General features: G+C 52.9%; 3 protein-coding genes across 7 annotated transcripts; 2 read left to right on the forward strand and 1 right to left on the reverse strand.

Moving 5' to 3' along the window:
* Nucleotides 1–6367: 6367 nt before the first annotated feature.
* On the forward strand, nt 6368–10019 carry SCRN2 (secernin 2). 3 transcript variants are annotated; one of them, XM_019740679.3, is made up of 8 exons: nt 6368–6453; nt 6827–7000; nt 7286–7467; nt 8010–8209; nt 8666–8881; nt 9024–9189; nt 9278–9458; nt 9707–10019. In XM_019740679.3, exons 2-8 carry the CDS (start codon nt 6827–6829, stop codon nt 9863–9865), a joined length of 1278 nt encoding a protein of 425 aa, XP_019596238.2. In that variant the 5' UTR covers nt 6368–6453; the 3' UTR covers nt 9866–10019. The 3 variants fall into 3 exon arrangements, with proteins under 3 accessions (XP_019596238.2, XP_019596239.2, XP_019596241.2); XM_019740680.3 differs by having other exon boundaries at nt 9310–9458; nt 9707–9843; XM_019740682.3 differs by lacking the exon at nt 6827–7000 and having other exon boundaries at nt 6385–6453.
* Nucleotides 10020–10072: 53 nt separating this feature from the next.
* On the reverse strand, nt 10073–14670 carry LRRC46 (leucine rich repeat containing 46). Its single transcript, XM_019740684.3, has 8 exons — nt 14408–14670; nt 14202–14307; nt 12776–12884; nt 11940–11986; nt 11551–11660; nt 11304–11373; nt 10851–10990; nt 10073–10561 (listed from the first exon to the last, which is right to left on the reverse strand). The coding sequence occupies exons 1-8, from the start codon at nt 14415–14417 to the stop codon at nt 10191–10193; spliced, it is 963 nt and encodes a 320-aa protein (XP_019596243.3). The 5' UTR covers nt 14418–14670; the 3' UTR covers nt 10073–10190.
* A 112-nt stretch (nt 14671–14782) lies between these two features.
* On the forward strand, nt 14783–21193 carry MRPL10 (mitochondrial ribosomal protein L10). 3 transcript variants are annotated; one of them, XM_019740686.3, is made up of 5 exons: nt 14783–14901; nt 17090–17259; nt 18963–19127; nt 19363–19507; nt 20271–21193. In XM_019740686.3, the coding sequence occupies exons 1-5, from the start codon at nt 14850–14852 to the stop codon at nt 20525–20527; spliced, it is 789 nt and encodes a 262-aa protein (XP_019596245.3). In that variant the 5' UTR covers nt 14783–14849; the 3' UTR covers nt 20528–21193. The 3 variants fall into 3 exon arrangements, with proteins under 3 accessions (XP_019596245.3, XP_088658348.1, XP_088658349.1); XM_088802222.1 differs by having other exon boundaries at nt 14835–14901; nt 17075–17259; nt 20271–20662; XM_088802223.1 differs by lacking the exon at nt 14783–14901 and adding an exon at nt 14950–15170 and having other exon boundaries at nt 20271–20662.
* Nucleotides 21194–21298: the final 105 nt, after the last annotated feature.

Consider the following 21298-nt stretch of genomic DNA (forward strand, 5'->3'; position numbering starts at 1 on the left):
TGTTCTTCCGCTGGAAGGGGTCTGCCTTCTGAGGTGATGTCTAGGAGGCTGTCTCTGTTCCTTTCTTTAGATGCTAGAAATACATCCTGATTGTGATCACGAGTGGGGGAAGGGGGAGGGGAGAAGCCCAGCAGAAGGCTGAGCCCAGCATAGGGAAGGAAGCTGATGGAAGGGTTTGGAGCTAGTGTGCCTTCCCAGGCTTGAGGCAGAGGCCACAAGGTTCCCCCGAACTCCCCTTCCCCAGCCCTCTTTCTCCACCCAGGGCCCTATGTGAGGATTAGTTGTGTATTGATTTTTAAGTTATAAGCAAAGGGTATTTTATTTAATATTAGGGCATGTGTGTGTGCATGTTGGGTGTACGTACGTGTGTGCATGTGTGTTTCTCTACTGAGCCTGGGGTCTCCAGCCAGGGAGACCCTATCTTGTTTTCCCCGTCCAAGGTCCTGGGGCCTAGGCCCGCAGTGTCTCTTTCTCCCTTGGGGATGCTGGAGCCCAGTCCAAGGACTGGGAGTTCTACGGGAAATGGGGCTGGGATCTGGGTGGGAATATGTGTTTGTGTAGAAGGGAGCCCTTCTTGAAAGGGTCAGGGTGACTCTCCCTGAAGGACTCGTGGGCCTGGGGTAGTTTAAGAAGTAATGCTCTTTCTTTATGCTCCCTCTTTTCCCTACCTCCTGCTAACCCAATAAGAGGTCCCTCTTCTTGCTGAGAGGGTTGGGGGCAGGAGAGTTGGCAGTGCCTGTAGGTTGCCTGGCCAAGTGGAGAGAGGGGGAGAGAGGGAGGGTACTTGGGTGTGGGATGTCTTTCTCCTCCACCCATCGAAACCAGCCACCCCCTCCCTGTGCCACCAGGACCGCCTTTCTCAGTGACCATTCTAAGGGGAACTCCTGAATGGGTGTTAGTGCTGGGGGGACACGGAGTTCCCCCTGTGGAGGCCCTGAGCTCTAAGGTGTCAGGTGTGGACTTTGGTTAGGTTTTCTTCTGCTCCCCCTTTTATAGATCTAGGTTGCTTGGCTGTCTGCCCCCTTCTAGGCAGCCCCCTAGAGGAGAAATGTAGGAATTTTTTCTTTAACTGCTGTGAACCCACTTTGTGGGGGGGGAGGGAGGGAAGAGGAAGAAACAGCCTGTGTTTTTTATGCCATAATAAAGTCATCAACCACATCATTGCTTCGTTTGTCTTCCAGCTCTGGTTTGCTTTTTGACTCAGTGTCCCTCAGCAGTGAGGACCAGGCCGGCTGCAGGGTGGGGTGGACACTTCCCTTTGATCTTGCAGCCCTGGGCAACCTCCTCTCCCTTTGTTTGGGGCAGAGCTGAGCTGACTGAAGGGTCCGATCCTGCCCCCGAGGTGGTTGGTGCAGAAGGAGGGAGGAGCTCCCGCTGGGTTGGCAGCTGTGCAGACTGTCCCTCCCCGGTCTTCAGCTATGGGGATGAGGAGGTTCTAGATATTTCCTTCCTCCTCCACATACAAGCCCCCTCTTTCCCCTCCCCTACCAAGAACGCTGGTTCCCTGCCTTCCCAGAGATAGCCAGCCTCTTGGCACCCTCACCCCACCCCCATGGGGGTGTGTGTTTCGACTGGTCCCTCTGGCTGTGAATGAGGTGGGGGTGACTGACAGCGATTTCTTCACTCGGAGTGATCCCTATCAGGAACAAGGCGATGAAAGGCAGCCAAGATATCTGATGGGCTCCCGCCCAGCTGGAAAGTATGAGGGAAAGGCTCCTACTGCAACTCCCAGCTAGAGACCTGCCGCAGTTACACAACCACGCTGTGCACAAATGCGCCCTCACGGGATCATGGAGCACCCTTGGATGTGCAGAAATGTCCATCTGTGCACTTTCCCAGGCTGCCCAATGCCTGGTATGCATTTGGTGCCTAATTCATGTCAATGAGTAAAAACCTCAATTCCAGAGTCCCAAAGCTAGGTAGGTGGATGGTAGATCATTTGGGGGTTCCCAGGGGGCAGGGTAGGTTATTGTGTTCTTTTACCCTCCTATCCTGCATTGTTTTTTGCCAAGATTATTCTTTTTCCCCTAGTGGGATTTCTATTTCCCCCACTCTAACCCAATTTCTCAGAGCCAAATCTGGTACCCAGTGTAGCCCACCCCATCACATGTTTGGGAGAGTTTGGGGTCAAAGTCCACCTTGGGATGGGGCATCAGAATGATTTAGGGGTCAGAGGAAACCAGACTGGTCTGGGGGCTAAACGCTTATTTCCATCTGCTGCTGCATTTAGAAGGGAGGAGGGACAGGCGTGTTTTCCTGTGACCTCATGCCTGCCCCATTCCTTGGGGTGCCTCTTTTGTCTTCCTGGTTCTGGAGGAGTTAGACCCCAGGAACCTGGTGAGTCCTTTCCTCCCTTTCCCCCATCACTGCCCCCAGGGACAGAAGGGCAGCTGTGAGGCCTGCTGGGCCTGTCTGGGCAGGGTTGGGGCTGCCCCTCCTCCCCTTGCAGCTCCTCCCGCTGACCTGCATTCTTAGCAGGGGCCTTTGGTGGGGCTCTGACGCTCACTTACGCTCTTTGCCTTGGCAGCAATGCTGCCTGGCTGGCCTGGCCCCCTGATGGAGCCCAGGGCCACCTCTGACCCCTCATATCTGGCGCCTTCCGCAGGACAATCCTGGAGGGTTTGGGAGGGAGGGAGGGAAATCAGAACACCTGGACTGACCCTCTGGGCGACATCTCCTGGCCGCCATCCCCTCTCCTGGACAGTGGGAGTAGAATTCCTCTAAGGTGGGTGAGTGAAATCAGGAATGGGAAAGTGACTGAGAAGCAGGCAGCCTGGGAACTGCTGCCTGGAGCTGTGCGACAGCCAACCCACGCCTCTCCTCCTGCCTTTTCATGCCCCACAGCGGGTGGCTGGGGAAGTGCAGGAGGTTAACCAGCTTTCCTGCTGGCCCTTTCGGTGCTCATGTTAGCACACAGCCTTGGTGTTTGCTCCTGGGGTGACATCCAATGGCAACCCCACCACCCCTCCCCAACATCTCACCCAAGCAGCCTTCACCTCCCTATTAATCTTAGTGAGCCTGACTGCTCAGCATCCCAGCAGTGTAATTTGAAAAGAATCTCGGGAACCAAACAGTCCAGTTGTTCCCACCCAGTAGAGGGCATATTAGAATCACCTGTGGAGGTTTTCAAGCTATCCCAATTCCCTCCCCAACACCCCACCTGGCCATGCCCTTTGGGGGTCTATTAGAGCAGTGCTTCTTAAACTTCACACCTGGGTCTTGTGAACATGCAGCTTCTGATTCAATAGGTCCGAGATGGGGCCTGAGATTCTACAATTTTCACCAGCTTCCAGATGATGCTGGTAATGGCAGTCTGAAAACACTTTGATAGCAGAGTATTAACGTATTGTGTTGTGCAGTGGGAGTTGTGTGGTTGAAAAATAACCCTTCTTCACTCCACCCATGGTTGAGAACCACTGATCTAGTCCAATGCCTTCATTTGCCACTGGGAAAACTGAGGCCCTCACAGAGAAGTGACTTGCTTGAAGAGACCCCACAGATCTGTAAGAGAGGCAAGATGAGATGGCAGAATGCAGTTCTAGGTAATGCTCCTCCCTGCCTCCAGCCCAGCTTCTAGGTGATTCTTCTCTGCAAGTGGCAGTCCCCTTTGTGAAAGTGAAGCCCATATCCCTGGAGACAGCATCTTCTCAGTACTCAGTCTTGTATGTCTGGAGTCAGTCAGGAAATATCTCAGATTTCAGAACCCCCCAACAGCCTTCTCTGGCAGGTCTCCAGCCATCACCAAGCCTATAGCCTGACTCTTGGGAAAGCGTTGGCCTCTGCCTTCGTTCCCATCCCAGGAGTGACCACAAGCTCAGATGCTGTGGCCAGGACTCGGAACAGCAGCCCAGATTTGTTGGCAGATGGACGTGGGAGAAGTAAATAATCTGCAATTCCTGGAGGGTTCCACAGAGCAAAAGGGTGTGAGATGCATTGGCTTAAATGCTGGTGTCATGCGCGGGAGACCCTGCTCCCTGCGCCATTTGTCATGTGGGGTGGCCTGCGGGGTCTCTTCTCCCACTCCCCACATAAGAACGCAGGATACGGTGAGGCCAAAAAGGAACACCCACGGAGCCATAAGTATGGGAATCATAGCACTATATTCTCTCTGGCGACCTCTCTGCAATCCGCTCTTGTTAGCTCAGCCACCATCTTCTTGCTAGCTCCCATTTTTCTGCTAGCGTAGCCACAGCTGTTATATTAGTGGCCAATGGCTCACTGGTTACAGCTGACGGCCAACTAGCCACAGCTGATTGCCATCCAATCACAGTTGATGGCCATTTACTACCTGAGCCAGCACCTTTCTATGTGAGGCTGAGAGCCTAGAAACTGCTTTCTGGGGCTCTGTCCCCACATTTCACCCCTACAGGCTCTCGCCTCACAATCTACGCGACAAGTGTCTTCCGCGAGGGGCCCTGTGCGAGGAGCCTGGAGGTGAATGCAATATCCTGGACACAGCCAGGCTCTCTGGGCACAGCTAGGGTTTCTCAGGTCACCACCAGTGCTTCTGGGCACAGGCAGACTTCCTGGGCTTCTTAGGGTACCACCAGTCTCCCCGGGCACAGCCAGGGCCTCTTAGGGCACTGCCACTCTCCCTGGGCTCAGCCAGACTTCCTTGACTCAGCCAGGGCTCTCAGGGCACTGCCACTCTCTCTGGGCCTCTCGGGGTACCCTGCTGGAACAACAGCGACTCACAGTCAAGGTGCTTACATATTCTCGATGGCGGCCGGTCAAGACACAAAAGCAAACATCTGCCAGTTCCACTACATGGTGGTATGTTCCCAAGCAAACAGTCAAGCGGTCCATTAAATTAGGGATGGAAGGCAATTCCCCATAGTCCATAGTCATTCACCAGGGCTGTCCTGGGGGTGAGGGATGACCTTGACCTCACCTGCATCTCCCACGGAGGACTCAGCAAGCGTTTCCTCCTAGAACTACAAGTCCTGCATCCGGGCTGCCTCAGCAAGAACTTCCCAGCCCACAGGGCCGCAACGACCTTCGCTTTGTCCGGCCTTTGCTGGTTGGGGAACCGTCCACGTCTTTCCACCCCTCCACGGGGGTCCAGCTCTCCGGCAGCTGCTCCTCCTGGTCTTCCTGAGACTGAGTGTTCACACACACAAACTGCTACACAGTCCTTCGGAGAGCTTCAGCCAGCACTGGCACTGTACCCTGCTCGCTGTGCCATTTGACGTGCAGGGAGGCCTGCGGGGTCTCTGCTCCCGCTCCCCACATAAGAACGCAGGATATGGTGAGGCCAAAAAGGAACACCCACGGAGCCATAGGTAGGGGAGTCATACCACTATACTCTCGCTGGCGGCTGGGTGGGAGACACAGGAAACAGGAGCCACACTGTTCGCAACCCTCACTGCACCACTTGCAGGCTCAGCCACCATCTTCTTGCTAGCCACCATTTTTTCTGCTAGCGTAGCCACAGCAGTTATATTAGTGGCCAATGGCTCACTGGTTACAGCTGACGGCTAACTAGCCACAGCTGATGGCCATCCAATCACAGTTGATGGCCATTTACTACCTGAGCCAGCACCTTCCTACGTGAGGCCAAGAGCCTGGAAACTGCTTTGTGGGGCTCTGTCCCCACAGCTGGTTATGGAGATGGTTTATAGAGGGAAATGACCTACACCTCCTGGTCTGATCACTTTTTTTTTCTTTTAAAGATTTTACTGGGGAAGGGGAACAGGACTTTATTGGGGAACAGTGTGTACTTCCAGGACTTTTTTCCAAGTCACGTTGTTGTCCTTTCAATCTTAGTTGTGGAGGGTGCCGTTCAGCTTCAAGTTGTTGTCCTTTCAGTCTTAGTTGTGGAGGGTGCAGCTCAGCTCCAGGTCTAGTTGCTGTTGCTAGTTGCAGGGGGCACAGCCCACCATCCCTTGCGGGAGTCGAACCAGCAGCCTTCGGAGTTAGGAGCATGGAGCTCTAACTGCCTGAGCCCCGGGGCCGGCCTCTGATCACTTTTATAGATCTTATTGGGGAGGTGGGTGGGCACCAGCCTGGAACTGTGCCTTTGGAATTCAAACCAGGGCACAAGTAGCTGAGGTTCTATCTTAATCTCCAGGTGTCCCAGCAGTCCCAGCTCTCTATTAAACAAGGCCGGTTTTTCTTTCCTCCCTTTCCACGTGGGCTCCCTTCTACCTCCAGCTCCCACTCCCTACAGTGATCCCCACTGGCGCTGATTCGCAGTCTTTATCCGGCCTGAAAGCTGCTCCCTGGAAGGGCAGGCAGCCAGGCAGGTCTTGGGAGTCCGCTCCACTCCAAGAAGTGGTGCTGGCCTGCGCCCTAGTGGTAGACAGCGGAACTGCAAGTGCTCGGTTCCGGCTCCGCCCCTGTGGGTCAAGGCCTTCTAGATCACCTGGGAGCCTCTGTCCAATGGGAGGGACCTGTCCCTAAACGGAAGCAGTGGAGCCCGGGACTAAGCTGGGGATCTTGGAGGGAGAAAGGGTGAGGAACATAGAGTATTAGGGAAGCCAGACCAGTGTACAGAAAGGGGGCGTGGGACTCTTGGAGAGGGGCGTGATAGCTAGGAGATCCCACGAAGGGCCAGGACTCTCAGTAGGGCAGGCCCCCGGAGCATGCAGGGTCTGTGCCCTCCTGCTGACTCCCAAGCCTGGAGTTTGGGGAGAGAGTGGGTGCCTTCGTTAGCACACGGCGCATCGAGTGTGTGTGGGGTGCTGAACATCCAGAACTTGAGGGAAGTGTCTTCCCTGAGTGTCTGTTTGCACATGTTGGGAGAGGAGTTCCCTAGGACTGAGTCCTGCCCAGGATGGTGGAGAGGTGTCATGAGAGGGACACACTCATCCCCATTTCTCCCCAGATGGCATTGTGGAGCCCTGACACCCCATGTTCCTGCGACTGCTTTGTCTCGGTGCCTCCGGCCTCCGCCATCCCAGCTGTGATTTTTGCCAAGAACTCAGACCGACCCAGAGACGAGGTTCAGGAGGTGGTGTTTGTACCAGCAGGCACTCACACCCCTGGGAGCCGACTCCAGGTGGGTTAGGCCTTATGGGGTGCCAGGAGGTGGCAGATACAGGCATTCTTCTAAGAACTTTCTCCTCTCCTCTCCACACCTGGGAAACTGCCAGATGTGGTAGAAAGAGCATGAGCTTCAAGTCTACCAGCCTGGACCTAGCCTATTTAACTTTTGTCAGCCTCAGTTTCCTCATCTGCAAAATGGGGATAATAAGACCTTCCTTAAAGGGCTGTGTAGGCCAGCACTTTGTTGTTACCTCCTCCTTTCTAAGTGGACTCTCCCTTTCTCCTCCCTTACTTGCAGTGCACCTACATTGAGGTGGAACAGGTGTCGAAGACCCATGCTGTGATCCTGAGCCGCCCTTCTTGGCTGTGGGGGGCTGAGATGGGCGCCAATGAGCATGGTGTCTGCATTGGCAACGAGGCCGTGTGGACCAAGGAACCAGTTGGGGAGGGGGAAGCCCTGCTGGGCATGGATCTACTCAGGTGTGGCCCCTGCCCTCCCTCATCCTGTGGACACACCAGAAGTCTGGGGCTGAGTACTGACCCAGGCTATTCTCTCCTCCAAGCCAGGTTCACAAGGGCCTCCTTTATGCCCACCTTGCCTTGGTGTCATTGCCAGGAAGGCTGCCCCTGTCCCTCCTCTCTCCTGGCCCCATCCACAGTCTAGTAAAGAGCTCCCAAATGTGGCCACCTCTGGGCCTCTCCTGGCCCAGAAATAGGGCAGTGGTTTTAAATTTCAATAGAAGTAAAGTGTTTGTCACATAGAGTCCAGATTTATAAAACCAATAAAAGTGGAGCAGCTCTGAATGAAGAGAGGTTGGGGGGGCACAACAGTCTCTCCGAGACTGTTTCAGGCCTTTTCATGGAACCCTCGGAGATAGCTTGAAAACCACTGGAATAATTGTGCAATGTTGGCAAATTCTCTATGTGACTTGTGTCTGTCACCAAATCTCTTTGGGTCTCTTTGGTCCACAGTAGTTTCTGCCACCAGCCACTAATATCCCATTGCCCTCTCTTTGTGTCAGGCTGGCTTTAGAACGGAGCAGCTCAGCTCAGGAGGCCTTGCACGTGATCACAGGCTTGCTGGAACACTATGGGCAGGGGGGTAGCTGCCGGGAGGACACCACGCCATTCTGCTACCATAACACCTTCTTGCTGGCTGACCGGACTGAGGCATGGGTGCTGGAGACGGCGGGGAGGCTGTGGGCTGCACAGAGGATCCAGGGTAAGGGGCCCAGTGCTGGGGCCTGTCTCCTAAAAGTGTACCCTTCTCCTAGCCTTGGGGTGGGGGTGGGAAAGAGGGTGGTGACAGGGAAGGCCCAATCCAGATGTAAACCTCTCATGTGGCAGGGCCATCCAGGGAGATGGGAAATGAGCCCACTGGAGAACTTATCCTCCCCCATCACTTAGTTAAGTCTCCTTGTGCTCCAGCCTGCTGCTTCCTCTGGGAAGCCTTCCTGGACTCCCGTGTGGTCAAGTTTCCCCCTTATATGCAAGCAGGGGCCTCTTCATTGCACTCACCAGTTGCAGATTCACATTTATTTCTGTGATTCTTTTGTCTGTCTCCCCCTCCACGAGGGTAGGTTTGTTCTCTTCACCATTGTGTTCTCAGCTCTTCGCTGAGCGCTTGGCACAGAGTAGGTGTTTAACGATAAATGAGTGACCCCCACCTCCTCCACAGAGGGGGCTCGCAACATCTCCAACCAGTTGAGCATTGGCACAGACATCTCAGCCGAACACCCGGAGCTTCGGACCCATGCCCAGGCCCAGGGCTGGTGGGGTGGCCAGGGCACATTTGACTTCGCTCAGGTCTTCTCCCTGACCCAGCAACCCGTGCGCATGGAGGCTGCCAAGGCCCGCTTCCGGGCTGGGCAGGAGCTGCTTCAGCAACAGCAAGGTCAGAGAGTGAACGGGATGAGGGCCAGGAGGGCCATGGCAGTGCCAGACTCTCTCCCCTCCTACAGATTCTAGGGGCTTGGTCTGAGGCCGGAGGTCCCCCTTCTGCCCTGGGGGCCCCCTTATCCTGTCCTCCTTGGCAGGGGGCATCACGGCAGAGGTGATGATGGGCATCCTCAGGAACAAGGAGAGTGGCATCTGTATGGACTCTGGGGGCTTCCGCACCACAGCCAGCATGGTGTCCATTCTGCCCCGGGATCCCACACAGCCCTGCATCCATTTCCTCACTGCCACACCGGACCCATCCAGGTGAGAGAATGGGGCTGGGGAGAGTGTGCCAGGCAGGGGAGATGGAGGGACGTGATAGCCCTCAATCCTTCCATCTGTGTCCCATTAGGTCAGTTTTTAAACCTTTCATCTTCGGGGTAGGAGTGGCCCAGGCCCCCCAGGTGCTGTCCCCCACTTTTGGAGCACAGGACCCTGTTCGGACCGTGCCCCGATTCCAGACTCAGGTGGATCGCCGGCACACTCTCTACCGTGGACACCAGGAGGCCCTGGGGCTGATGGAGCGTGACCAGGTAACCCCAAGGGAATAGGAGCCGCCCTGGAGGGATAACTCACCTTCCCCACCCCCTAATGGGACTCTGGAAATATGAAGGGACCTGGAAACGGAGAGACTCCAGGCTGGGGAGTCCCTTCAAAGCCAGTTGCCCGGGAGGATGTCCAGCGGTCTGTCCTTTCTCCGGCTCTGTGAGAAAGCAGACATGCCTCCCTTAATCGGGAGGGAAGCCTGTCCTTGGGCCTCATCTCTGCCTTTCCCGGGCAGGATCAGGGGCAGCAGCTGCAGCAGAAGCAGCAGGATCTGGAACAGGAAGGCCTGGAGGCTGTGCGGGGTCTGTTGGCTGGGGAGTGGGCCCCACCCCCCCAGGAGCTGGGTGGCCTCTTCCAGGCCTTTGTGGAGAGGGAGAGTCAGGCGTATGCCTGAGCACCGCCATCCCTCCCAGCCTGCAGTGGGGTGAAGAGGCTGGGGGTGAGCCTTGGTCCCCTGGGGTAGTGGGATCAGAGCTCTCTTCATGCCCCCAGCCTTTTTCTGAGGGGCCAGCTTGGCCTTTGCCTTAATAAATGTGTTTTATTTATTACATGTTTTACTGATTGCTCCCCCTGAGATGCCCCAGTGAGGTGAAAGACATCCTCAGGGCCTGGAGACACTTTATTGGGACTGGCTCCTGCCATGGGTGAGGGCTCTGAGGAGGAGGCAAGGCCCACTCCGCTCCTTGTTCTGGCCCAGTCCTTGTTCCTGTGGCTGCACTTCATTTCTTGATTCTTCTGGTCATAGTTTTGGTTGTGCTAGGGGCCCCAGCCAGAGAGGCCTTGGGGGCTGCAGCTGCTCTGGCCCCCTTCCTTGTCTGGACAGTGCTTTGGGGGCCACTGGAAACCAGACGGCACAGTTTCTTGGTGGCACAGGAGGCTTGTGGCAAGGAGGTGGGCTCATGGGATGTCTCCTTGCTCTGCCTGGGAGTGACTATAGGGCTGCTGTCCCCAGCCATGGACCTCCCGGGCAGCAGGGGGAGCTCAGTGAGGACAGGCTGTGTCTCCATCCTCAGGAGGTGCTCCGTCAGGGCTGCCTGCTGCCTCTGTTCCTTGTGCCTGCTCATGTCCTGCTCTAGCTCCTTGAGGAAGCCTGTGAGGGCCAGGATGGTGGGTGTCAGATAGAGCCTGGTCCCGGCGGGAGGGCCCCTGGGCTGAGGGAGAAGGTCTCTGGCTGAGCTGAGCAAACTGCCATCCCTAACAGGAAGGCACCTGAGGCTGAGGTGGGGAGGACGAGTCACCTGCGTGCCCAGGCTGACACCTGGCCCTGGCATTGTCCTCCTCCAGCCCAGATGCTGATCTGGGCTTGGGGCCACTTTCCCAGACCCCACAGGGCAAGGGTAAGCTCTGGGGAGGCTGCAAGCCTTAGAAATCAGCGTCACCTCGCTCTGAGCAGAACGGGCCACTCAGCTCCGGGAACTCCTCATCCGAGGCTTCATCCTCCTCGTCCGAGGTCCAGCGCTCCGACACAGGCTGCCCGTCCAGGTCCAGGAGCAGTGGCAGGGCTCTTGTCACCAGCTTCCTGCAGAGAAGAAAGCAGAGGTTACGCTGGAGGGCACACAGGGTGTGGAGCCTGGGAGGAGGCGCAGACACAGTTACAGCACCCACAGTGTTCCCCACAGTGAGAGGGAAGATGGGCCTGTGGTCATCCCCAAAGAGCTAAGGGCTGGCTCCATTTGGAGTTACGGGGGTGTAAGAGAAAAAGTGGCTGACTTGAGCTGGGGTGGGGGTGGAGAAGGTGCCATGCGCCAGGACTACACGTTTGTAGGCTGAGAAGGAGCCCACACAGAGATAGTAAGAGGAGTTCAGCCATCACCCCTTTTTTCCCACCTCACCTGTAGCCATCCTGGTTGGTGCAGCAGTTTCCAGCCAGGTTGAGGATGAGAAGGCTCTGGGGGAACTCATCTGCTCACACCAAAGTGGGGGAATAATGAGGTCCTCATACCCACCGTCCAGCCCAAAGCCACTGTCTCTGCACAGCCCCCAGAACCCCTGGAGGTTGTGCCGTTAGTGCAAGCACAGGGAGATGGGGGCAGAGAGGAAGGAGGGCTCTGCATGGAGCCAGGGTGAGGGCATTCCTACCCAGCTTGAGTTGTTCTATCAGGTTCTTAGAAAGGTCCAGAAACTGGAGGTGTAGCAGGTCACGGAGGTTTTCCACCTGCCTGATTTGGTTTCCTGCCAGAGACAGGAAGCTGTAGGGGAAGGGAGGGGTGCAGAGAAAGAGCTGAGTCACAGAACAGCTGAGGAAAGGAAGAGGGCACCAGGCACTTGGGCCCCTGGGTAGGCAGCTGGATGACAAGGTGGGACACATGGCCTTCTGGGATGAGAAGCAGAGCTAGGCTCACTGGATCCTCAGCTGATAAGCTAGGCTTGGAGAGGTTTGAACCAGTTATGTGGGGTGTTACCAGGTTTCTTCCCCTTCACCCTCTCCCTTCTCCCCACCACCCTGCCTGAATCTTGGCACCACATACCGCAAGGAGGGGATGCAGGCCAGGTTCTCAATTCGCTGGATCTTATTCTGCGGGAAGAAACCAAGGTGGGGAAACCAAGCTGAGGTTAGCTGGGTGGGGGAACCTTTAAAGGGACAAAGCCCCAAGACCATGTCTACTCTAGCACTGGGGAATGATGACCCAAGTCCCTGAACTGGTTGTCACTGCCTCGATATGATTTGCTTTCTCCAGGTGGATGGTTAAGGGCGTAAACTTGGGGCTAGCTAAACTTGATTAAAATATACCCTGCTCACCCCACAACCAAAGAGTGACCTAGAAATAAGAGAAGGAAACCAAAGCTCCACAGGGAAATGGAAAAGGCCTTGGTAGGGGGAAGATTGCATACACGGAGGGAACAAGGAACATATAACATTTCGATTTGTAAAGTGTCTCTGGGGAAAGTTTCAGGGAGCTGGGTATATTCAACCTGGGTGAGGCAGAAAGGTCAATCAACACCCCACCCCCACTGACAAACAGCCTTCAAGGTTCTGAAGGTTCTGGTTCCCTCTTCTTCAAAATAGGAAATGGGCTTGAGCTAGATAACGAGAGATTTATGGTAGACACCAAAAAGAGCTTTTAGACTAAGAAAAGTGTCTGACAAAAAAACAGTGACTCAAGAACATGATCAAGATCTGTTTTGGGAGGATTGGTCTTTCAATTCAGGAGAATTCCTTGTTTATCTGGGAACGATTTCTATGATAGTCTGCCTGTCCAAACACCAGGGAATGGGCAAGATGACCTGGTTGGCTCCTTTCAGATTAGACAGACTTGAACCACAGGGAGCAAGTGGGGAGGAAGGGCAGGGGGCAAGAAATTACCGCTTGCAGATAGAGGCTATGAAGATTCTGGAGGCCTTCTAGGTTCCTGATACTGGTAATCCCCTCCCGGTCCAGGCGGACAGTCTGTAGTTCAGCGAGAGTGTGAAACCTGGGGGAAGGGGCAGTAGGGTGACAGTGCCACTTGTGTGGTCTCTTAGCAGGGAAGATGGGAAGAGGGGAAGAGAGGTGTTTCAAGGAGGACTGGATGGCTAAGTGACTTTGATCAGATGTCAGGAACACCTTCTTGACTCATGAGCTGGTGCCCAGATCATGAAATTGGATTGATTTGGAGACCTGGGTCTCTGTCAGTAGCACTGGAAGGATCAGAGTGAGAGAGAAGTCAGGGCCCTTTAACTGGGAACCTCGGTGATGGCAGCTTATAGTTCCTGGAGAGACTCGGAGGCAAAGGAAGCCTTCCTCGATGGTGGAGGCAGGGGCTGGGATGAGATGAGACAATCTTTGCAGGAAGACCCTTTCTCACCTCCCTTTTGAGTGGTCCATGGAGGGAAAAATCAGTTGTTCCATCCACCCATTCATTAATTCTACAACATTTACTGAGTGCTCACTAGAGATAAATGAGAGAGCCCCTGCCCATTACTATTAGGGAAGCAGGCCAAACATCTATGACAAGTGGATGACAGAGCCAAATACAAGAGACTAAGGTAATACATAGTCTGTACACTGAGTCCAGAGTAGGGGAATCAGGGAATACTTCCTGGAGGAGGTGACTCGAGTAGGAGTTAGCCAGCAAGATGAGAGGGGGATGAGGAGAAAGCATTTCAAACAGAAGGAATAGTATGTGCGAATCCAGCCCTTCTCGAACTTTAATGTGCCCATGAATCCCTTGGGGGTCTTGTTAAAATGCAAATTCTGATTCAGTAGGTCTGGCATAGGCCTGAGGGCTTTCATTTCTAACAAGCTCCCAGGTGATGCTGATGTTGCTGTGCCCCTCCCTCCCCTCCAGCACCACTCTGAGTAGTAAGGTACTAAGGTGTGAGAACATGGGGTCTTAGAGGAATTGCACACTTGTGGAGAATGGCAAGAAATAAGGCTGAACGGGGCAGTAGGGTCAACTCATGCTAAGGTGTTTGAATTTTATTTTGGAAGGTTCTATCAGGGAGTGCCTGATCAGATTTGTCATGTGAAAGGATCACTTTGGCAACAGTGAGGGGAGCCTAGACTATGCTCAGGGAGGCGAATTAGGAGTTTCTCAAGAGGTGATGACAGCCTTATTTAAGGCAGTTGAGTGGGCATGGTGGAAAAGAAATAGAACGATTTTTAAGGAGGGAAAATCAATTGGACATTACCACTGATTAGATGTGGAGTAAGAGAGGGACAAAGATTAGCTGGCAAGACAGCACAGCTCAGGGGACTGGTCATGCTGTGTTTCAATCTTCCAGCATTCTTATCTCGCCCGTGCACTCACATCTTCTCTGACAGATCCTCATCCTCAGGGAAGGTTAAGTTACGTTTCGTGATAAGGGCTTCAGTAATGCACACGCCCCCTTCCTCTGGACCCTGGGCAAGCTTGGCTGTGAAAAGATGGGTCCAACCGTTACATTTCCTTATTCTTGGAGACCTGACCCGACTGTTATCCAACTGTTCTACTCACCATCCCGCCTCTCTACTTACCTCCGGGCATGATGGCCTGGGCCGGGATTGGAACGAAGAGCAGAGCAGCTTGGACAGCTCCTGGGGATGGAATCCAGGATGATATGAAGAGAGAAGCTCAGAAACTTAGGGGACAGGGGTTGATTTAGAGCGAATTATTGAGGTGGGGTAGAAGACAAAAGTAAATCGAAGAGGAGAGTCTGGAGTTTGAGGGGTGTAGAGGGGCCCTGCTGGCCGCAGGCTGCGGGAGGGTGGTGTACGCAGTTGCAGGAGAGCAGCTCAGTGGATTCAGGCGTCGTTGCTAGGAGACAGGACGCCAGGTGGGGCGTGGGGGGAGGGCTCTCAGTTGCGGGGCTCAGCGCATGCGGATTACTGCTCCAGGCGGCGGGTCCGCCCACTACTTCCGGCCCCACAATCCTTAGCCCCTTCCGTCTCGCTGGACTCGTCTATTCTTCCGGTGGCAATGGCTGCGTCGGTGGCTGGGATGCTGCGAGGGGGTCTCCTGCCCCAGGCGGGTAAGGAGCGGCCCAGGTCATCACGGCACGTTACGGCTGGTGCTCTCTAATCCTCGTCTCCCCATTTCTACGACTGATCCCCTCCGTAATCTCTGACCCCAGACAACTCCCGATGACCTCAGCTGGATCGCCGGCCTCCTTCCCCAATCTAATTCCCTGTGACTCCACAGACTCTAGTAATAACCGCGACACAGCAGCAGCGTCGACAACCACATTTGTCGACAACCGTATTTTCTACGCCGCAGTCCCCCTGCCTTCTTTGGGTTTTTGTAACCCACCACCCAGGTTTTGCTCGCTTCCAGTTTGCTTAGACCACTCCCCGCCCCGACCTGTCTTTTTAAGGTCTCAGCCTAAATGTCACCTCAGTCCTGCCCTCGCCACCCTCTGCAAAGCAGGTTTCCCCTGTTAAATTCCTTGTACCCTGTTTATTGACCCCTTAGCCCATCACAAGCTATAATTTTGCATTTGTTTATTTATCTCTCCATTAGCATTTTAACTCCATCAGGGCAGAACCATGTTCATTCAGCATAGCTAACAGGTGTATTCGTGCCTGACATTTGGCATACAATAGGTATTTGTTTAATGAATGATATTGAGCACTTATTACAGGCCAGGCATAGTGATAAACGCTTTACATGTATTATCTCATTTAAATCTTAAGCATCTTATGAAGAGGGCGTTCTCATCCCCTTTTTACAGATGAAGAAACTCAAATTTAGACCAGTCAAGTGACTGGTCAAGGTCACAGCTAGTAAGTGGCAGAAGAGAGATTAAAATATGATTCCACCCGATCTACAGCCTGTGCTCTTAACAGTTAGGTTTTGTGACCGCTGGTACTCTCCAGACTCTCTGACTGTTAGAGCCACCTTCTAGCTGAACTTTTCCCAGAGATCCCACCCTAGTCTTGGGAAGGACTGAAAGGGGGAAGCTCTAGCTTGGGTTTTTTTGTCGAGGATGAAGGGGTCACTTTGGCTCAGTACTTTGCAGCGGTTCCTTTGTCTTTTGAAGGGTGCTCTCCAGCAATGCCTGCAAACAAGTAGAGTGGAGGGAAGGGAGACTTGTTTGGGGGAGCTGTGAGGGCGGCGTAACTTTTTTTCCCTTTTGCTTCAAATCATGGGAGAAGACTTCAGAGCAATGCTTAGAGAAGTGTTTTTCCAACTTCAGCATCAGCATCACCTGGAGGGCCTGTTCAAACACTGTTTGCTGGGCTCCACTCCAGAGCTCCTGATTCAGGAAGTCTAGAATGGGGCCTGAGAACTGGTATTTCTAAGACTTTCCCGGTTGTTGCTGATGTTGCTGGTTGGGGGTGGGGGCACACTTTGAGAACCACTGATTTAGACCAGAGGTTGGCAGATTATGGCAGGGCTAGTCCATGGGTTTTTTTTGTGTTTTTTTTTCAGATTGTATTGGTGAAGGGTAACAGGACTTTATTGGGGAACAGTGTGTACTTCCAGGACTTTTATTTCCAAGTCAAGTTGTTGTCCTTTCAATCTTAGTTGCGGAGGGCGCAGCTCCAGGTCCAGTTGCCGTTGCTAGTTGCAGGGGGCAGAACCCACCATTCCTTGCAGGACTCAAGGAGTTGGGACTCGAGGAGTTGAACCGGCAACCTTGTGGTTGAGAGCCCACTGGCCCATGTGGGAATCGAACCGGCAGCCTTCGGAGTTAGGAGCATGGAGCTCCAACCGCCTGAGCCACCGGGCCAGCCCTAGTCCATGTTTTATAAATAGAATTTTATTGGAACTTAGCCACATCTATTTGTTTATATATTACCTATGGCTGCTTTTGTGATACAGTAGCAGAGTTGAGTAGTAGTGACAGAGACTGTTTGGCTCTGAAACTTAAAATATTAGCTATTTGGTCATTTAAGAAAAAGTTTGCTCAATTCTCTCCCCATCTCCCTTTTTTTAATGTGTTCAAAATACTTTCTCTTTGGTTCTCATCTTTTTTCCTCATCTCTGTGCATAAAGAAGCACTGGAGTGATGGGAACCTCAAAGGATCAAGCAACTGACCTACGGTCATCCATTAAAAGAGAAGGTTTGGGGGTTCAGTATTTCTGGCAGGAAATGTTTCATCTCACTCTAACGCTGAGTCTAGCTCTGTGAGCCATGGTTATTTCTGCCTAGAGGATGGGCTTTGTCTCCATCTGGGGCGGACTGGATCTCATTGCACTAGCATTTCTCCTCCTAGGCCGGCTGCCCACCCTTCAGACTGTCCGTTGTGGCTCCAAGGCTGTTACCCGCCACCGTCGTGTGATGCACTTTGAACGGCAAAAGCTGATGGCTGTGACTGAGTATATCCCCCCCAAACCTGCTGTCAATCCAAGATGCCTAACACGTCCTTCTAGGCCCCCACAGGAGGTGAGGAGGAGAGTGGTCATGTCACTTGATGGTGGGATGGTGGATTAAAGTGATCTTGTCTCTGTGGCCGTAATGAAGTAGGACTCTAGGACACAATCGTCCACATCATTACTTACTTTGACCCCGTGACCCAGATGCTTTAAAATGGAATTTGCGCTTGATTTGGCATTAGTCTTTGGGCTCTGTGGATTGGATGGGCCTCCTAAATTTCTTTCAGTCTTTACTTGTCTCCAGAAATATGTGTGTGAAAGCTATTCAAGCAGGTGGAGGGAGGGGATAGTATCTCTGTCCCCTCTTGAAGTACTTGAAGTTTCCATGTTTTCCTAGAAGAATGATAGGGATTTTTCTGTTCTTATAATAGAACAGAAAGACCAGTGGGGAATTTGTGACTTTACAGTGGTTCCTGTTATTGTAGTAACTAAGAAATTCTAGTTTTTGTTTGGCTACTGTTGCATAAGGACTATTTGGCTGTCCTCTCCAGCAGTGGATGGGATGTGGGTAGGTCAGATGTCAGACACTGATGCAAGAGGTTAATGAGTTGTTTGGCCGAGATTCCTCAAGGACTTAATGGTTGGCCAGAACCCACGCATCTGGGTTTTCTCCCCATGAAAGCAAAGAGCTATCTGAAATGAGCCCTGAAAGGTCAACCTGTAGAGTGCTGGACAAACCATGTTTTAATGTCTGGAATTCTTTCAGCAGGATTTAGCTATTGCCCAACCAGAAGTGACTGATAGAAAAATGGATTGATAGCCCCCAACTCAGACAACAGTGAAGTCATTAGGTGGAATTTTCCTACACAAGTTCCCCCCCCATAACTTTTCTTAAGCCAGTAGTGCTTGCTACCTCATAATTATAGAAGACTAGAACAGCACCATGCAGTAGAACTTTCTGGGATGATATTCTACATTTGACTGTCTGTTGAGCACTTGAAATGAGGCTAGTGTGACGGAGGATCTGAATTCTTAATTGTATTTAATTTTAATTAATTTAAATGTAAATAGCCACATGTGGCAAGCAGCTACTGTATTAGACAGGGAAGATCTAGAATCTAGATTTAGCACAATAGTGAATCTTCCATATTTTACCTTGTATGTATTAATATTTTCATGGAATTCTGCAAAGAGCACCATGACTTCCAGGTACTCCACTGGTTCAATAAATTTTAGAATCATTGCTGTGGTACGAAAAAAAAAAAATCTCTTACACAGCGTTTATGGAGATCTGTGAATATATTCTCAGGTTCACAAGTTCTCAACTTTGAGAAACAGTGTCTTAAGAAAATGAAGTCTTGTTCTGTGAAAATGCCTCAATTTTGAATTAACACTGCAAAGGAGTTATTTTGTATTTATAGTTGGTAAAGTAACTCAACATGAGTATAGTGTCAGAGGGATAATTGAAGTAATTTTGACAACATTATTGTCAAATAATGTTGACTGGGTCAGACTACTGACCAGTTTGGGGGGACTGAGTGTTCTCAAGTTTGAGAAACCCCATTCTAAAGACTGCAGTTATCAAACGAAAGTGAAAGGATAGAGAGGGAGATGGAACGTGTCTCAGAGTCAGGGGCCCAACTGTCCTACCTGTACCCTGATCTGCCCCACATTTTGGCATCACTGGAAGTCCAGCACCCAGCCCTGAGGGAGTAAGGGGTGCAAGGAGAAGAGGTAGCTTACGTCCCCTTGGTCATCCCTTCCTGACTTCAGGAGACTGGCCTCATCCGGCTCCTCCGTCGGGAGATCGCAGCTGTTTTCCGAGACAACCGAATGATAGCTGTCTGCCAGAATGTGGCCCTCAGTGCAGAGGACAAGCTTCTTATGCGGCACCGGCTACGGAAACACAAGATCTTGATGAAGGTCTTCCCTAACCAGGTAGGGAGCGGCCCTACTCATGGGCCCTGCCCGTGTCCCGCCCCCCGCCAGCTCAGACCCCAGCATCTCTCCCTCCATAGGGCACTTCAGCTGCTCCACTGTACCAGCAAACGTCTAGTCTGGGGCCTAAACTGCAATCCGGGAGGAGACCTTCAGCCTGATACCGTCTGTGACCATGGTGGGCGGTTCTTCCTCCCACTCATCCCCAGTAAACCCTTCTTTCCTGGCCTTCCAGGTGCTGAAGCCCTTCCTGGAAAGTTCCAAGTACCAAAACCTGCTTCCCCTTTTTGTGGGGCACAACCTCCTGCTGGTCAGTGAAGAGCCCAAGGTCAAGGAGATGATGCGAATCTTGAAGGGTGTGCCTTTCCTGCCACTGCTAGGTGAGTAAGCACCCTGCCGCCGGTTGGTGAGGTAAAGGGAGCAGGTGCTACAGGAGCCGGGTGCCTGCCGTCTGCTGGGCATGAGTGAGTGAAACCGTGGACATCCTGTCACAGAGGGGACCTGAGCCCACAGCACCATTTGTCAGGGCGGCCTGTGTCATTCTTACACCTGTGTTGGCTCAGCTGCCTGGCATCACTTCTGCACTGGAAGGAAGATTAGGGAAAGGAGAGAGGGCTCTACTGGGGGGAGGCAGTTCAGACTCTTTGAGTCTAGCAGTGAGGTAGTAGGTGCAGAAACCCACACAAAGATACTTAAAACAGATAGCCCAAGTAAAGGGTGCTGAAGGACAGTGAGCAATGTTCTCCAGAACCCCCTGATTTTAAGAGTCCCCAGAGGTGCTGCTTCTCTCTAGAGACTGATTTTGTCGGCCTCTGTGGGAGGAGGCAGGAATCTGTGCTTATAACGCCCCAATCTCCCAGACACACACAAACACACACTCCATGGTTCTTTAAGAAAGTTTAGGAAACAGTGACTTAGTGGGGGTCAGGCCAGGTAGATGCTTCCTGTAAGGGTGTTCTAGGGCAGAGTTAGGAAGAAGGGGAGGGGATCAGTGCTGGAGTAGGCCTGGGGCAGGGCACTGTGGGAACGAGATGGCGGAAGGCGGGGAGCTAGAGAAGGGCAGTGCCAACGGTCCCTGGGTTGGAATGCTGTTTTCAGAGAAGGGCATTTGCGGGGCGCCCAGCTGACCCTGTGTTCTTCCAGGTGGCTGCATCGATGACACCATCCTCAGCAGGCAGGGCTTCATCATTTACTCCAAGCTTCCCAGCCTGGCCTTGGTGCAGGGCGAGCTGGTAGGAGGGCTCAGCTTCCTGATGGCCCAGACCCACTCCCTGCTTCAGTACCAGCCCCTCCAGCTGACGGCCCTGTTGGATCAGTACGTCAGACAGCAACACGAGGGGGACCCCGTCATGCCAGCCAGTGGGCAGCCCAGTCCTCCTGACCCTGTTCCGGACTCATAGCCAGCCGTGTACCCAGCCTGCCCATAAGCACACCCTGCCCCATGGGCTGTGCTGTCCTTCCGGAGATGTGGAAGAACTTGGGGTGGGGGTGGCGTGTGTTCCCTGCCTTCTACTGACGATGACCTCCTCAGACACAGGGCCACTTGGAGATAAAGAAGGAGTCCATTTCCTTGGAGGCTTTTAATCACTGTCTCTGTCCTTACATTTTCCATCTTGGGACCTGACAAGAGCGAAGTCTCAGCTCTCCATGTCCAAGGCAGAGAAGCTCAACAGATGAGGACATCGCCCCTTCACTGTCCCTTGCACATGTCTCTCCAGCCTGTCCCCTCATGTGTCAAAATAGCAAAACTGAATAATTGTGCTAAGAATGGCTACTTTGGGGAGCCTATTGTGGCAGGCTGCGTGCTAACCACTTTCCATATTAGTTCTTTTCTTTCTCACTATGTTAGCCCCATTTCACAGAGAAGAAAACTTAAGAGGCAGAAAAGTTAGAGCCTGTCCAAGGTCGTACCGTTGGTAAGTGGCAGATCAAGGACCTGAACCTGGCTCTCTGCTCTGAAGCTCATGCCCTGGATTTCTACACTAGAGGAAGCTCTCCACCCTGTGCCATGTTGTGGAAACGTTGGGAACATTGCTTTATAATAAAAAGAAATGCAGGTTACTTTAGTCTGTCTTTCTGTTTGTCAGCTTATTCTCCCTGTAGACGTATTCTCAGGGTCGTCTCTGATTCTCACTTCCCTTAGAAAATCCTCCTTCCCATGTCCAAGCCTT

The sequence above is a fragment of the Rhinolophus sinicus genome, chromosome 12 (genome assembly GCF_057876585.1).
Source record: "Rhinolophus sinicus isolate RSI-liver-muscle chromosome 12, RSI-T2T, whole genome shotgun sequence".
NCBI lineage: Eukaryota > Metazoa > Chordata > Mammalia > Chiroptera > Rhinolophidae > Rhinolophus > Rhinolophus sinicus.

What these genes read in the sequence shown, in the direction of transcription:
- LRRC46 (XM_019740684.3), bottom strand. An exon ending in GCCTGCATCCCCTCCTTGCG is followed by an intron (nt 11,661 to 11,939) that starts GTATGTGGTGCC and finishes CTTCCCCTACAG; the next exon opens with CTTCCTGTCTCTGGCAGGAA. An exon ending in ACCAACCAGGATGGCTACAG is followed by an intron (nt 10,991 to 11,303) that starts GTGAGGTGGGAA and finishes TCTTCTCTGCAG; the next exon opens with GAAGCTGGTGACAAGAGCCC.
- SCRN2 (XM_019740679.3), top strand. Translation starts at nt 6,827, where the DNA reads ATGGCATTGTGGAGCCCTGACACCCCATGTTCCTGCGACTGCTTTGTC. An exon ending in GCCACACCGGACCCATCCAG is followed by an intron (nt 9,190 to 9,277) that starts GTGAGAGAATGG and finishes GTGTCCCATTAG; the next exon opens with GTCAGTTTTTAAACCTTTCA. An exon ending in GGCTGATGGAGCGTGACCAG is followed by an intron (nt 9,459 to 9,706) that starts GTAACCCCAAGG and finishes TTTCCCGGGCAG; the next exon opens with GATCAGGGGCAGCAGCTGCA.
- MRPL10 (XM_088802223.1), top strand. Translation starts at nt 15,014, where the DNA reads ATGACCTCAGCTGGATCGCCGGCCTCCTTCCCCAATCTAATTCCCTGT. An exon ending in CTTCTAGGCCCCCACAGGAG is followed by an intron (nt 17,260 to 18,962) that starts GTGAGGAGGAGA and finishes TCCTGACTTCAG; the next exon opens with GAGACTGGCCTCATCCGGCT. An exon ending in GCCTTTCCTGCCACTGCTAG is followed by an intron (nt 19,508 to 20,270) that starts GTGAGTAAGCAC and finishes GTGTTCTTCCAG; the next exon opens with GTGGCTGCATCGATGACACC.